Below are 14,530 nucleotides of genomic sequence, written 5' to 3'. Positions count from 1 at the left end.
CGAGAGGTGAGCGCTGTGTAAAAGGAGAGTCCGAGAGTGAGAGGAGAGTCCGAGAGGTGAGCGCAGTGTAAAAGGAGAGTCCGAGAGGTGAGCGCGGTGTAAAAGGAGAGTCCGAGAGGTGAGCGCAGTGTGAAAGGAGAGTCCGAGAGGTGAGCACGGTGTAAAAGGAGAGTCCGAGAGGTGAGCGCAGTGTAAAAGGAGAGTCCGAGAGGTGAGCGCAGTGTAAAAGGAGAGTCCGAGAGGTGAGCACAGTGTAAAAGGAGAGTCCGAGAGGTGAGCGCGGTGTAAAAGGAGAGTCCGAGAGGTGAGCGCGGTGTAAAAGGAGAGTCCGAGAGGTGAGCACGGTGTAAAAGGAGAGTCCGAGAGGTGAGCGCGGTGTAAAAGGAGAGTCCGAGAGGTGAGCGCGGTGTAAAAGGAGAGTCCGAGAGGTGAGCACCGTGTGAAAGGAGAGTCCGAGAGGTGAGCGCAGTGTAAAAGGAGAGTCCCGAGAGATAAGCGCAGTGTAAAAGGAGAGTCCGAGAGGTGAGCACGGTGTAAAAGGAGAGTCCCGAGAGGTGAGCAAGGTGTTAAAGGAGAGTCCGAGAGGTGAGCACGGTGTTAAAGGAGAGTCCGAGAGGTGAGCACGGTGTAAAAGGAGAGTCCGAGAGGTGAGCACGGTGTAAAAGGAGAGTCCCGAGAGGTGAGCACGGTGTTAAAGGAGAGTCCGAGAGGTGAGCACGGTGTAAAAGGAGAGTCCCGAGAGGTGAGCACGGTGTTAAAGGAGAGTCCGAGAGGTGAGCACGGTGTAAAAGGAGAGTCCGAGAGGTGAGCACGGTGTAAAAGGAGAGTCCGAGAGGTGAGCGCGGTGTAAAAGGAGAGTCCGAGAGGTGAGCGCAGTGTAAAAGGAGAGTCCGAGAAGTGAGCGCGGTGTAAAAGGAGAGTCCGAGAGGTGAGCGCAGTGTAAAAGGAGAGTCCGAGAGGTGAGCGCAGTGTAAAAGGAGAGTCCGAGAGGTGAGCGCGGTGTAAAAGGAGAGTCCGAGAGGTGAGCGCGGTGTAAAAGGAGAGTCCGAGAGGTGAGCGCAGTGTAAAAGGAGAGTCCGAGAGGTGAGCGCGGTGTAAAGGGAGAGTCCGAGAGGTGAGCGCGGTGTAAAGGGAGAGTCCCGAGAGTGGGAGGAGAGTCCGAGAGGTGAGTGCAGTGTAAAAGGAGAGTCTAGAGAGCGGGAAGAGAGTCCGAGAGGTGATCGCAATGTAAATCTAAGGCAAGTCATGGCAGCAGAGCTCGCACCCGTGATATGCTCCTCCTGCACTATGTGGGAAGTCATGGACACTTCAGGTGTCCCTGGCGACCATGTGTGCAGGAAGTGTGTCCAGCTGCAGCTACTGGCTAACCGCATTTCGGAGTTGGAGCTGCGGGTGGATTCACTGTGGAGCATCCGCGATGCTGAGATTATCGTGGTTAGCACGTTCAGTGAGGTGGTCACACCGCAGGTAAAGATTACGGGCAGAAAGGAAATGGGTGACCGCCAGGCAGAGTAAAAGGACTAGGCAGGTAGAGCAGGAGTCCCCGGGGCCATCTCCCTCTCAAACAGATATACCACTTTGGATACTGTTGGGGGAGATGGCTTCCCAGAGGAAAGCAGCAAGAGCCAAGTTCGTGGCACCACGGGTGGCTCTGCTGCACAGGAGGGGAGGAATAGGAACATAGGAACAGGAGTAGGCCATTCAGCCCCTCGTGCCTGCTCCGCCATTTGATAAGATCATGGCTGATCTGTGATCTAACTCCATATACCTGCCTTTGATCCATATCCCTTAATACCTTTGGTTGCCAAAAAGCTATCTATCTCAGATTTAAATTTAGCAATTGAGCTCGCATCAATTGCCGTTTGCGGAAGAGAGTTCCAAACTTCTACCACCCTTTGTGTGTAGAAATGTTTTCTAATCTCGCTCCTGAAAGGTCTGGCTCTAATTTTTAGACTGTGCCCCCTACTCCTAGAATCCCCAACCAGCGGAAATAGTTTCTCTCTATCCACCCTATCTGTTCCCCTTAATATCTTATAAACTTCTAGAGAATACAACCCCAATTTGTGTAATCTCTCCTCGTAACTTAACCCTTGAAGTCCGGGTATCATTCTAGTAAACCTACGCTGCACTCCCTCCAAGGCCAATATGTCCTTCCGAAGGTGCGGTGCCCAGAACTGCTCACAGTACTCCAGGTGCGGACTAACCAGGGTTTTGTATAGCTGCAGCATAACTTCTGCCCCCTTGTACTCCAGTCCTCTCGATAGAAAGGCCAGCATTCCATTTGCCTTCTTGATTATTTTCTGCACCTGTTCATGACACTTCAATGATCTATGTACCCGAACCCCTAAGTCCCTTTGGACATCCACTGTTTTTAACTTTTTACCATTTAGAAAGTACCCTGTTCTATCCTTTTTTGATCCAAAGTGGATGACCTCACATTTGTCTACATTGAATAATGTAAGGAATCTTACAACACCAGGTTATAGTCCAACTGTTTTATTTGGAACTAGAACTGTTTAAATAAAACAGTTGGACTATAACCTGGTGTTGTCAGATTCCTTACATTTGTTAACCCCAGTCCATCACTGGCATCTCCACATCCTGGCTACATTGAAGAAGAGTGGCAGGGCTATAGTGATAGGGGATTCAATTGTAAGGGGAACAGATAGGCGTTTCTGCGGCCGCAAACGTGACTCCAGGATGGTACGTTGCCTCCCTGGTGTTAGGGTCAAGGATGTCACAGAGCGGCTGCAGGGCATTCTGGAGGGGGAGGGTGAACAGCCAGTAGTCGTGGTCCATATCGGTACCAACGACATAGGTTAAAAAAAGGGATGAGGTCCTGCAAGGTGAATTTAAGGAGTTAGGAGATAAATTAAAAAGCAGGACCTCAAAGGCAGTGATCTCAGGATTACTACCAGTGCCACGTGCTGGTGAGTATAGGAACAGGAGAATAGACCGGATGAATGCGTGGCTGCAGGGATGGTGTAGGAGGGAGGGATTTAGATTCCTGGGACATTGGGACGGGTTCTGGGGAAGGTGGGACCTGTACAAGCAGAACGGGTTACACCCAAGCAGGACTGGGACCAATGTCCTCGCGGGGGTGTTTGCTAGTGCTGTTGGGGAAGGTTTAAACTAGAATGGCAGGGGGATGGGAACCTGAGCAGGGAGACAGAGGAGGGGGAAACAAGGATAGAAACAAAAGACAGAAAGGGAAGAAGCAATAGTGGAAGGCAGAGAAAACAAGGGCAAAAAACAAATAGGGCCATAGTGCAAAATAAAACTAAGATGACTGGCAATCTTAAAAAGACAAGTCTAAAGGCATTGTGTCTTAATGCGTGGAGCATTCGCAATAAGCTAGATGAATTAACAGCGCAGATAGATATTAATGGTTATGATATAGTTGCGATTACGGAGACATGGCTGCAGGGTGACCAAGGATGGGAACTGAACATCCAGAGGTAATCAATATTTAGGAAGGACAGGCAAAAGGGGAAAGGAGGTGGGGTCGCTGTTAATAAAGGAGGAAATCAATGCAATAGTGAGGAAGGATATTGGCTCAGAAAATCACGATGTGGAATCTGTATGGGTGGAGCTAAGAAACACCAAGGGGCAGAAAATATTTGTGGGGGTTGTCTATAGGCACCCAAACAGTAGTGGAGATGTAGGGGAGGGCATTAAACAGGAAATTAGAGACACATGCAAGAAGGGTACAACTATAATCATGGGTGACTTTAATCTACATATAGATTGGTCAAACCAAATTAGCAATAATACTGTGGGGAGGAATTCCTGGAGTGTGTACGTGATGGTTTTCTAGACCAATACGTTGAGGAACCAACCAGAGAACAGGCGATCCTAGACTGGGTATTGTGCAATGAGAAAGAAGTAATTAACAATCTTGTTGTGCAGGGTCCCTTAGGGAAGAGCGACCATAACATGATAGAATTCCTCATTAAGATGGAATTAGTTGAAGTAGTTGAATCCGAAACTAGGGTCCTGAATCTAAATAAAGGAAATTATGAAAGTATGAAGTGCGAGTTGGCTATGATAGATTGGGGAACTTTACTAAAAGGGATGGCGGTGGATAGGCAATGGCTAATATTTAAAGAACGTGTGCAGGAATTACAACAATTATTCATTCCTGTCTGGCGCAAAAATAAAACAGGAAAGGCGGCTCGACCGTGGCTTACAAAAGAAATTAAGGATAGTATTAGATCCAATGAGGAGACATATAAAATTGCCAGAAAAAGCAGCAAGCCTGAGGATTGGGAGCAGTTCAGAATTCAGCAAAGGAGGACAGAGAGATTGATTAAGAGGGGAAAAATAGAGTATGAGAGTAAACTAGCAGGGAACATAAAAACTGACTGCAAAAGCTTCTATAAATATGTCAAGAGAAAAAGATTAGTGAAGACAAATGTAGGTCCCTTACAGTCAGAAATGGGGGAAATTATAATGGGGAACAAAGAAATGGCAGAACAATTAAACACATACTGTGGTTCTGTCTTCACAAAAGAGGACACAAGTAACCTGCCAGAAATGTTAGGGAACCAAGGGTCCAGTGAGAGGGAGGAACTGAAGGAAACCAGTATTAGTAAAAAAATAGTGCTAGGGAAATTAATGGGGCTAAAGGCTGACAAATCCCCAGGGCCTGATGATCTACATCCCAGAGTACTAAAGGAAGTGGCCCTGGAAATAGTGGATGCATTGGTGATCATCTTCCAAAATTCTATAGACTCTGGAACAGTTCCTACTGACTGGAGGGTGGCAAATGTAACCCCACTATTTAAAAAAGGAGGGAGAGAAAAAACAGGGAATTACAGACCAGTTAGCCTAACATCAGTAGTGGGGAAAATGCTAGAGTCTATTATAAAAGATGTGATAACAGAACACTTGGAGGGCATTAACGGGATTGGACAAAGTCAGCATGGGTTTATGAAAGAGAAATCATGCTTAACAAATCTACTAGAGTTTTTTGAGAATGTAACCCGTAGAATAGATAGGGGAGAACCAGTGGATGTGGTGTACTTGGATTTTCAGAAGGCTTTTGATAAGGCCCCACACAAGAGGTTAGTGTGCAAAATTAAAGCACATGGGACTGGGGGGAATATACTGGCATGGATTGAGAATTGGTTGACAGACAGGAAACAGAGAGTAGGAATAAACGGGTCTTTTTCCCGGTGGCAGGCAGTGACTAGTGGGGTACCGCAGGGATCGGTGCTTGGGCCCCAGCTATTCACAATATATATCAATGATTTGGATGAGGGAACTAAATGTAACATTTCCAAGTTTGCAGACGACACAAAGCTGGGGTGGAATGTGAGCTGTGAGGAGGATGCAAAGAGGCTCCAATGTGATTTAGCCAAGTTGGGTGAGTGGGCAAGAACATGGCAGATGCAGTATAACGTGGATAAATGTGAGGTTATTCACTTTGGTTGTAAAAACAGAAAGGCAGATTATTATCTGAATGGTGATAGATTGGGAAAAGGGGAGGTGCAACGAGACCTGGGTGTCCTTGTACACCAGTCGCTGAAAGCGAGCATTCAGGTGCAGCAAGCAGTTAGGAAGGCGAATGGTATGTTGGCCTTCATTGCAAGAGGATTTGAGTCCAGGAGCAGGGATGTCTTACTGCAGTTATACAGAGCCTTGGTGAGACCACATCTGGAGTATTATGTGCAGTTTTGGTCTCCTTATCTGAGGAAGGATGTCCTTGCCATGGAGGGAGTGCAACGAAAGTTTACCAGACTGATTCCTGGGATGGCAGGACTGACGTATGAGGAGAGATTGGGTCGACTAGGCCTATATTCACTAGAGTTTAGAAGAATGAGAGATGATCTCATCGAAACATATAAAATTCTAACAGGACTAGACAGACTAGATGCAGGGAGGATGTTCCCGATGGCTGGGGAGTCCAGAACCAGGGGTCACAGTCTCAGGATACGGGGTATGACATTTAGAACCGAGATGAGGAGAAATTTCTTCACTCAGAGAGTGGTGAACCTGTGGAATTCTCTACCACAGAAGGCAGTGGAGGCCAAGTCATTAGATGTATTCAAGAAGGAGATGGATATATTTCTTAATGCTAAAGGAATCAAGGGATATGGGGAAAAAGCGGGAACAGGATACTGAGTTAGATGATCAGCCATGATCATTTTGAATGGCGGAGCAGGCCCGAAGGGCCGATTGGCCGACTCTTGCTCCTATTTTCTATGTTTCTATGTTTCTATGAGCATCTTTAAACAGGGCACTGATTGCTCTCCTTATTGGAGCTCAGTCTGGGTGTGGTGAGGGGCTGAGGTCAACCTCTGATTGATTCGCTGACTCTCCCTGATGTGGCATTCCCTGATGTCCTCCAGCTCCGTGCTGGATGGAGGCAGGGAGTGAGTGAGTCCAGTGGGACAAACACTGGCTTTGGCTGTAAATTTTAGCCTGCGGCTCCGATCTCAGTGCGGTTTAGTTCCACTGACCCTGCGCACTCTGATTGTTGGACTTTTGCTCTCCAGGTGTGACTGGAATCGCTACAATATGCAGTACACGCTCGCACTGTCCAGACAGCGGGGAATGAAGCGTCGAGTGGAATCGGCTGAGAGCGATGGAGAGTCGGAAACATGTGAGGGGGCCGCAGAGGAACTGATGGATTCCAGTGACTGAGAGCTGGGAACCCTCGGAGTGGAGACTGGGGACACTCAGCGCCTCCTGCTGGGCCTCCCTAAAAAATACAACATGTGATGAGCAGGCAGCGGCCCATCGCACCGTCTCCCAACTCCCAGCTACAACAGGAGACAGACACTGGTCAGGAGTCCCTGCAACTTGCCACAGAGGCTGCGTTTTCCATGTGAGGTTTAGAGGGGTTTGGGGGGGGGTCGGGGAGGGAAGGAGCAAAATCATAACACAAGTGTTTAAATAATCAATATTCTCACTCAAGAAACTACAAGGGTGGCTGATGGGGAAATGCAGGATTGACTGATGTCAGGGGTAAGGCATCTTATTGGGAGAAGACTGAGCTTTATTATCAAACCTGCCCTGGGAGTGTTTGATGGGACAGTGTAGAGGGAGCTTTACTCTGCATCTAACCCGTGCTGTACCTGCCCTGGGAGTGTTTGATGGGACAGTGTAGAGGGAGCTTTACTCTGTATCTAACCCGTGCTGTACCTGCCATGGGAGTGTTTGATGGGACAGTGTAGAGGGAGCTTTACTCTGTATCTAACCCTGTACCTGCCCTGGGAGTGTTTGATGGGACAGTGTAGAGGGAGCTTTACTCTGTATCTAACCCGTGCTGTACCTGCCCTGGGAGTGTTTGGGACAGTGTAGAGGGAGCTTTACTCTGTATCAAACCCGTGCTGTACCTGCCCTGGGAGTGTTTGATGGGTCAGTGTAGAGGGAGCTTTACTCTGTATCTAACCCGTGCTGTACCTGCCCTGGGAGTGTTTGGGACAGTGTAGAGGGAGCTTTACTCTGTATCTAACCCTGTACCTGCCCTGCGAGTGTTTGGTGGGACAGTGTAGAGGGAGCTTTACTCTGTATCTAACCCTGTACCTGCCCTGCGAGTGTTTGGTGGGACAGTGTAGAGGGAGCTTTACTCTGTATCTAACCCGTGCTGTACCTGCCCTGGGAGTGTTTGATGGGACAGTGTAGAGGGAACTTTACTCTGTATCTAACCCGTGCTGTACCTGCCCTGGGAGTGTTTGATGGGACAGTGTAGAGGGAGCTTTACTCCATATCTAACCCGTGCTGTACCTGCCCTGGGAGTGTTTGGGACAGTGTAGAGGGAGCTTTACTCTGTATCTAACCCGTGCTGTACCTGACCTGGGAGTGTTTGGTGGGACAGTGTAGAGGGAGCTTTACTCTGTATCTAACCCGTGCTGTACCTGCCCTGGGAGTGTTTGGTGGGACAGTGTAGAGGGAGCTTTACTCTGTATCTAACCCGTGCTGTACCTGCCCTGGGAGTATTTGATGGGTCAGTGTAGAGGGAGCTTTACTCTGTATCTAACCCGTGCTGTACCTGCCCTGGGAGTGTTTGATGGGACAGTGTAGAGGGAGCTTTACTCCATATCTAACCCGTGCTGTACCTGCCCTGGGAGTGTTTGGTGGGACAGTGTAGAGGGAGCTTTACTCTGTATCTAACCCATGCTGTACCTGCCCTGGGAGTGTTTGATGGGACAGTGTAGAGGGAGCTTTACTCTGCATCTAACCCGTGCTGTACCTGCCCTGGGAGTGTTTGATGGGACAGTGTAGAGGGAGCTTTACTCTGTATCTAACCCGTGCTGTACCTGCCCTGGGAGTGTTTGGGACAGTGTAGAGGGAGCTTTACTCTGTATCTAACCCGTGCTGTACCTGCCCTGGGAGTGTTTGGGACAGTGTAGAGGGAGCTTTACTCTGTATCTAACCCGTGCTGTACCTGCCCTGGGAGTGTTTGGGACAGTGTAGAGGGAGCTTTACTCTGTATCTAACCCTGTACCTGCCCTGCGAGTGTTTGGGACAGTGTAGAGGGAGTTTTACTCTGTATCTAACCCTGTACCTGCCCTGGGAGTGTTTGGGACAGTGTAGAGGGAGCTTTACTCTGTATCTAACCCTGTACCTGCCCTGGGAGTGTTTGATGGGACAGTGTAGAGGGAGCTTTACTCTGTATCTAACCCTGTACCTGCCCTGGGAGTGTTTGATGGGACAGTGTAGAGGGAGCTTTACTCTGTATCTAACCCTGTACCTGCCCTGGGAGTGTTTGATGGGACAGTGTAGAGGGAGCTTTACTCTGTATCTAACCCTGTACCTGCCCTGGGAGTGTTTGATGGGACAGTGTAGAGGGAGCTTTACTCTGTATCTAACCCGTGCTGTACCTGCCCTGGGAGTGTTTGGGACAGTGTAGAGGGAGCTTTACTCTGTATCCACTCCTGGTAGAAGCTGTTCATTCCCAGCACTGACTTCCTTCACGAATGACAAAGAAAATTCACCTGAAAAGACCTCACCCGTTGGATCCTATTCCGTTGGATGGAGACTGTTACCTCACAATGTAAATGATGTATAATAAATTTTTAATATACATGTGGGTGTGGTTATTTATAAAGATGTGAAATATTTCAATGTTGTTGGGAGCTGCCTTGTGGGATTGGTCAGTGTTTTGCTTCATCTCTGGTCTCCATGTGGTTGGGAGTGAATTTCATCACAAGGTCACAGTGGAGAGATGACATCAAAGCATCTTTGAGCTTCTACCCTTGGCCCCCTCCTATTTCCCATCTACATACTGCCCCTCGGCGACGGCATCCGAAACATGACGTCAGGTTCCACGTGTACGCTGACCACACCCAGCTCTACCTCACCACCACCTCCCTCAACCCCTCCGCTCTCTCTGATTGGTCACATTGTTTGTCTGGTACCGGATGAACAAAAATTTCCTCCAACTAAATATTGGGAAGACCGAAGCCATTGTCTTCGGTCCCCGCCACAAACTCCGTTCCCTCGCCACCGACTCCATCCCTCTCCCAGGCCACTGTCTGAGGCTGAACCGGACCGTTCTCAACCTTGGTGGCCTATTGGATCCTGATGACATGTACTTCCGACTACATATTCGCTCCATCACCAAGACCACCTACTTCCACCTCCGTAACATCGCCCATCTCCGCCCCTCCCTCAGCTCATCCGTTGCTGAAACCCTCATCCGTGCCTTTATTACCTCTGGACTCCATTATTCCAATGCTGTCCTGGCCGGCCTCCTACCTTCCACCCTCCGTAAACTTGAGCTCATCCAAAACTCTGCTGCCCGTATCCTAACTCGCACCAAGTCCCATTCACCCATCACCCCCCTGAGCTCGCTGACCTACATTGGCTCCCAGTCTGGCAACACCTCGATTTAAAAAAAAAAATTCTCATCCTAGTTTTCAAATCCCTCCATGGCCTCGGCCCTCCCTATCTCTAACATCCTCCAACCCTACAACCCTCTGTGATCTGGGGAACTCCCCCAAATCTGGTGTCTTGTGCATCCCTGATTTTCATCGCTCCACCATTGGCGGCCGTGCCTTCAGCTGCCTGGGCCCTAAGCTCTGGACTTCCCTCCCTAAACCTCTCCGTCTCTCTCTCCTCCTTTAAGACACTCCTTAAAACCTACCTCTTTGAAGAAGCTTTTGGTCACCTGTCAAATTTTGTTTGGTAACACTCCTGTGACGAGCCTTGGGATGTTTTACTACTTCACCCAGAGAGTGGTGAGAATGTGGAACTCGCTACCACAAGGAGTAGTTGCGGTGAATAGTATAAGATACATTTTAAGGGGAAGCTCGATAAACACGAGTGAGAAAGGAATAGAAGGATATGCTGATAGGGTGAGATGAAGTAGGGAGGGAGGAGGCTCGTGTGGAGCATAAACACTGGCATAGACCTGTTGGGCCGAATGGCCTGTGTGCTGTAAATTCTACGTTCAAGGCACGATGTCAGTGAAAGTTGTTGAGGGCAGCTGATATCTGGATCCGGGGGGGAGAGGGAAAATAATTTTGGTGCTGCTTTCAATGAAAAGCTGCAATAACAAACCAAGATCTGGATGTAGAGTGTTCTGACTGATCTCAGAATGTCTGTCCGTCTTTTCTCTCTAATCTGATGGGCCAGCGAGATGGGATGGTACCGGGTGATTATTCAGGTTAATGACTGGTATTCCTGGTCCCTGGGACCCTCTGTGTGCGTGTGAAGCCCTTTCTCAGTGAAACTGACTGAAGAAACTACTGGGGGTTTGTTCAGGGACTGTGCAGGAGTTTTGGTTTCATTCACTGAACGAGATGCCATCATCTGCCTCACTCCCTGAGCTCTTAGACGTGACGGAAGGTCAGAGGTGCAGGTTTCTTGGATCCTCACCGTCCAGCCTCCGTCCTTCTCACCCCATCGGACCCCTTTGTCCAGGTTACAACGAACAGGGTTATTTACAGGTTGAGTAATAGAGTGACACGGCAAGATACTGAGTGCGAGGATAGAATCAGCCCACAAGGAACTAAAACGAAAAGATCTTGCATTTCTACAGTGCCTGTCACAACCTCAGGACGTCCCAAAGCGCTTTACAGCCAATGAAGTACTTTTGAAGTGTAGTCACTGTTATAATGTAGGAAACACAGCAGCCAATTTTTGCTCAGCAAGATCCCAGAAACAGCAATATGATAATGACCAGATAATCTGATTTGATGATGTTGGGTGAGGAATAAATATTGACCAGGACCCCAGGGAGAACTCTCCTGCTCTTCTTCCAATAGTGCTATGGGATCTTTTACATTCACCCGAGAGGGTAGACGGGGTCTCTGTTTAATGTCTCATCCGAAGGACGGCACCCTCAACAGTGCAGTGCTCCCTCAGTACTGACCGTCTGACAGTGCAGTGCTCCATCAGTACTGACCCTCCGACAGTGCAGTGCTCCCTCAGTACTGACCCTCTGACAGTGCAGTGCTCCATCAGTACTGACCCTCCGACAGTGCAGCGCTCCCTCAGTACTGACCGTCTGACAGTGCAGTGCTCCCTCAGTACTGACCCTCCAACAGTGCAGTGCTCCCTCAGTACTGACCCTCTGACAGTGCAGTGCTCCCTCAGTACTGACCCTCCGACAGTGTAGTGCTCCCTCAGTACTGACCCTCCGACAGTGTAGTGCTCCCTCAGTACTGACCCTCCGACAGTGTAGTGCTCCATCAGTACTGACCCTCTGACAGTGTAGTGCTCCCTCAGTACTGACCCTCTGACAGTGTAGTGCTCCCTCAGTACTGACCCTCCGACAGTGCAGCGCTCCCTCAGTACTGACCCTCTGACAGTGTAGTGCTCCCTCAGTACTGACCCTCTGACAGTGTAGTGCTCCCTCAGTACTAACCCTCTGACAGTGTAGTGCTCCCTCAGTACTGACCCTCTGACAGTGTAGTGCTCCCTCAGTACTGACCCTCCAACAGTGTAGTGCTCCCTCAGTACTGACCCTCCGACAGTGTAGTGCTCCATCAGTACTGACCCTCCGACAGTGCAGCGCTCCCTCAGTACTGACCCTCTGACAGTGTAGTGCTCCCTCAGTACTAACCCTCTGACAGTGTAGTGCTCCCTCAGTACTGACCCTCCAACAGTGTAGTGCTCCCTCAGTACTGACCCTCTGACAGTGTAGTGCTCCCTCAGTACTGACCCTCCAACAGTGTAGTGCTCCCTCAGTACTGACCCTCTGACAGTGTAGTGCTCCCTCAGTACTGACCCTCCAACAGTGTAGTGCTCCCTCAGTACTGACCCTCCAACAGTGTAGTGCTCCCTCAGTACTGACCCTCTGACAGTGTAGTGCTCCCTCAATACTGACCCTCTGACAGTGTAGTGCTCCCTCAGTACTGACCCTCTGACAGTGTAGTGCCCCCTCAGTACTGACCCTCCGACAGTGTAGTGCTCCCTCAGTACTGACCCTCCGACAGTGTAGTGCTCCCTCAGTACTGACCCTCCGACAGTGTAGTGCTCCCTCAGTACTGATCCTCCGACAGTGTAGTGCTCCCTCAGTACTGACCCTCCGACAGTGTAGTGCTCCCTCAGTACTGACCCTCCGACAGTGTAGTGCTCCCTCAGTACTGACCCTCCGACAGTGTAGTGCTTCCTCAGTGCTGCACTGGGAGTGTCAGCTTAGATTTTGTCACCCGAGTGTCTGGAGTGGGGTTTGAACCCACAACCTTCTGACTCAGGATAGAGTGCGACTGACTAGAACCTACACCAGAGATTGATGTGGGCAGGAATTTCATTGACCTTCACCATGTTGTTGGGACTAGACACATTCCTATTCCACCCATAGGGTTCAAACCTCCAGCCAGAACTAGAGCCTGTGGGACCTTGTCCCTGACTTAAAACTGCCCAAAAGCCATCAATGGACTGGTCAGGTGGGCAGGAAAGTGGCAAATGGAATTCAATCCAGAGAAATGTGAGGTAATGCATTTGGGGAGGGCAAACAAGGCAAGGGAATACACAATAAATGGGAGGATACTGAGAGGTGTAGAGGAAGTGAGAGACCTTGGAGTACATGTCCACAGATCCCTGAAGAAAAGAAAAGTTACAGCACGGAAGGAGGCCATTCGGCCCATCGAGTCCGTGACGACTCTATACAAGAGCAGTCCAGCTCGTCCCACTCCCCACACTATCCCCGTAGCCCTGCAATTTTGTTTCTTTTCCTGTTCCTTTCTGAAAGCCACGATTGAATCTGCCTCCACCACCCCCTCGGGCAGTGCATTCCAGATCCCAATCACTCGCTGCGTAAAAAAGATTTTCCTCATGTCACCTTTTGGTTCTTTTGCCAATCACCTTAAATCTATGTCCTCTGGTTCTTGACCCTTCCACCAATGGGAACAGTCTCTCTCTATCTACTCTGTCTTGACCCTTCATGATTTTGAATACCTCTATCAAATCTCCTCTCAACCGTCTGTGTTTCAAGGAGAACAACCCCAGCTTCTCCAGTCTATCCACGTAACTAAAGTCCCTCATCCCTGGAATCATTCTCGTAAATCTTTTCTGTACTCTCTCTAAGGCCTACACATCTTTCCTAAAGTGCGGTGCCCAGAACTGGACACAGTTCTCGAGTTGTGGTTGAATCAGTGTTTTATAAAGGTTCATCATGACTTCCATACTTTAGTACTCGATGCCTCTATTCATAAATTGTAAACAATTTTACAACACCAAGTTATAGTCCAGCAATTTTATTTTAAATTCACAAGCTTTCGGAGGCTACCTCCTTCCTCAGGTGAACGATCCACATCGTTCACCTGAGGAAGGAGGTAGCCTCCGAAAGCTTGTGAATTTAAAATAAAATTGCTGGACTATAACTTGGTGTTGTAAAATTGTTTACAATTGTCAACCCCAGTCCATCACCGGCATCTCCACATCTATTCATAAAGCCCAGGATCCCGTATACTTTTTTCAACTGCTTTCTCAACCTGCCTTGCCATTTTCAACAACTTGTGCACGTATACCCCCAGATCTCTCTGATGTAAATGAACTTAAAGCCGGTTCCTGGGTAGCAGGACAGGTCGGTAAGGTGGTTATAAAGGCATATGGGATACTTTCCTTTATTAGCCAAGGCATAGAATATAAGAGCAGGGAGGTTATGCTAAAACTGTATAAAACACTGGTTAGACCACAGCTTGAGTACTGTGTACAGTTCTGGTCACCACATTACAGGAAAGATATAATTGCACTAGAGAGGATACAGAGGAGATTTATGAGGATGTTGCCAGGAGTGGAGAATTTTAACTATGAGGAAAGATTGGATAGGCTGGGGTCGTTTTCTTTGGAACAGAAGAAGAGGAGGGGAGATTTAATTGAGGTGTACAAAATTATGAGGAGCCTAGATAGAGTGGATAGGAAGGACCTATTTCCTTTAGCAGAGGGGTCAGTGACCAGGGGACATAGATTTAAAGTAATTGGTAGAAGGATTAGAGGGGAGCTGAGGAGAATTTTTTTCACCCAGAGGGTGGTGGGGGTCTGGAACTCACTGCCTGAAAGGGTGGGAGAGGCAGAAACCCTCAACTCATTTAAAAAGTACTTGGATGTGCACCTGAAGTGCCGTAACCTA

At 48.9% G+C, this 14,530-nt stretch overlaps 1 protein-coding gene across 1 annotated transcript in view; it reads left to right on the top strand.

Annotated features, from left to right (window-relative positions):
• pwp2h (PWP2 small subunit processome component) overlaps positions 1 to 9,036 on the top strand; it is a 56,158-nt gene extending 47,122 nt beyond the window's left edge. Inside the window, exon 21 of the mRNA XM_067993408.1 lies at positions 6,501 to 9,036. Within this exon, the coding sequence (XP_067849509.1) occupies positions 6,501 to 6,648 (148 nt within the window). The 3' untranslated portion in view covers positions 6,649 to 9,036. The remainder of the gene's footprint in view (positions 1 to 6,500) is intronic.
• Positions 9,037 to 14,530: the final 5,494 nt, after the last annotated feature.

This window comes from Heptranchias perlo, chromosome 11, assembly GCF_035084215.1.
Source record: "Heptranchias perlo isolate sHepPer1 chromosome 11, sHepPer1.hap1, whole genome shotgun sequence".
Lineage (NCBI taxonomy): Eukaryota > Metazoa > Chordata > Chondrichthyes > Hexanchiformes > Hexanchidae > Heptranchias > Heptranchias perlo.
The sequence above is the reverse complement of the archived record's forward strand: the minus strand, read 5'-3'. Positions and strand labels throughout refer to the sequence as shown.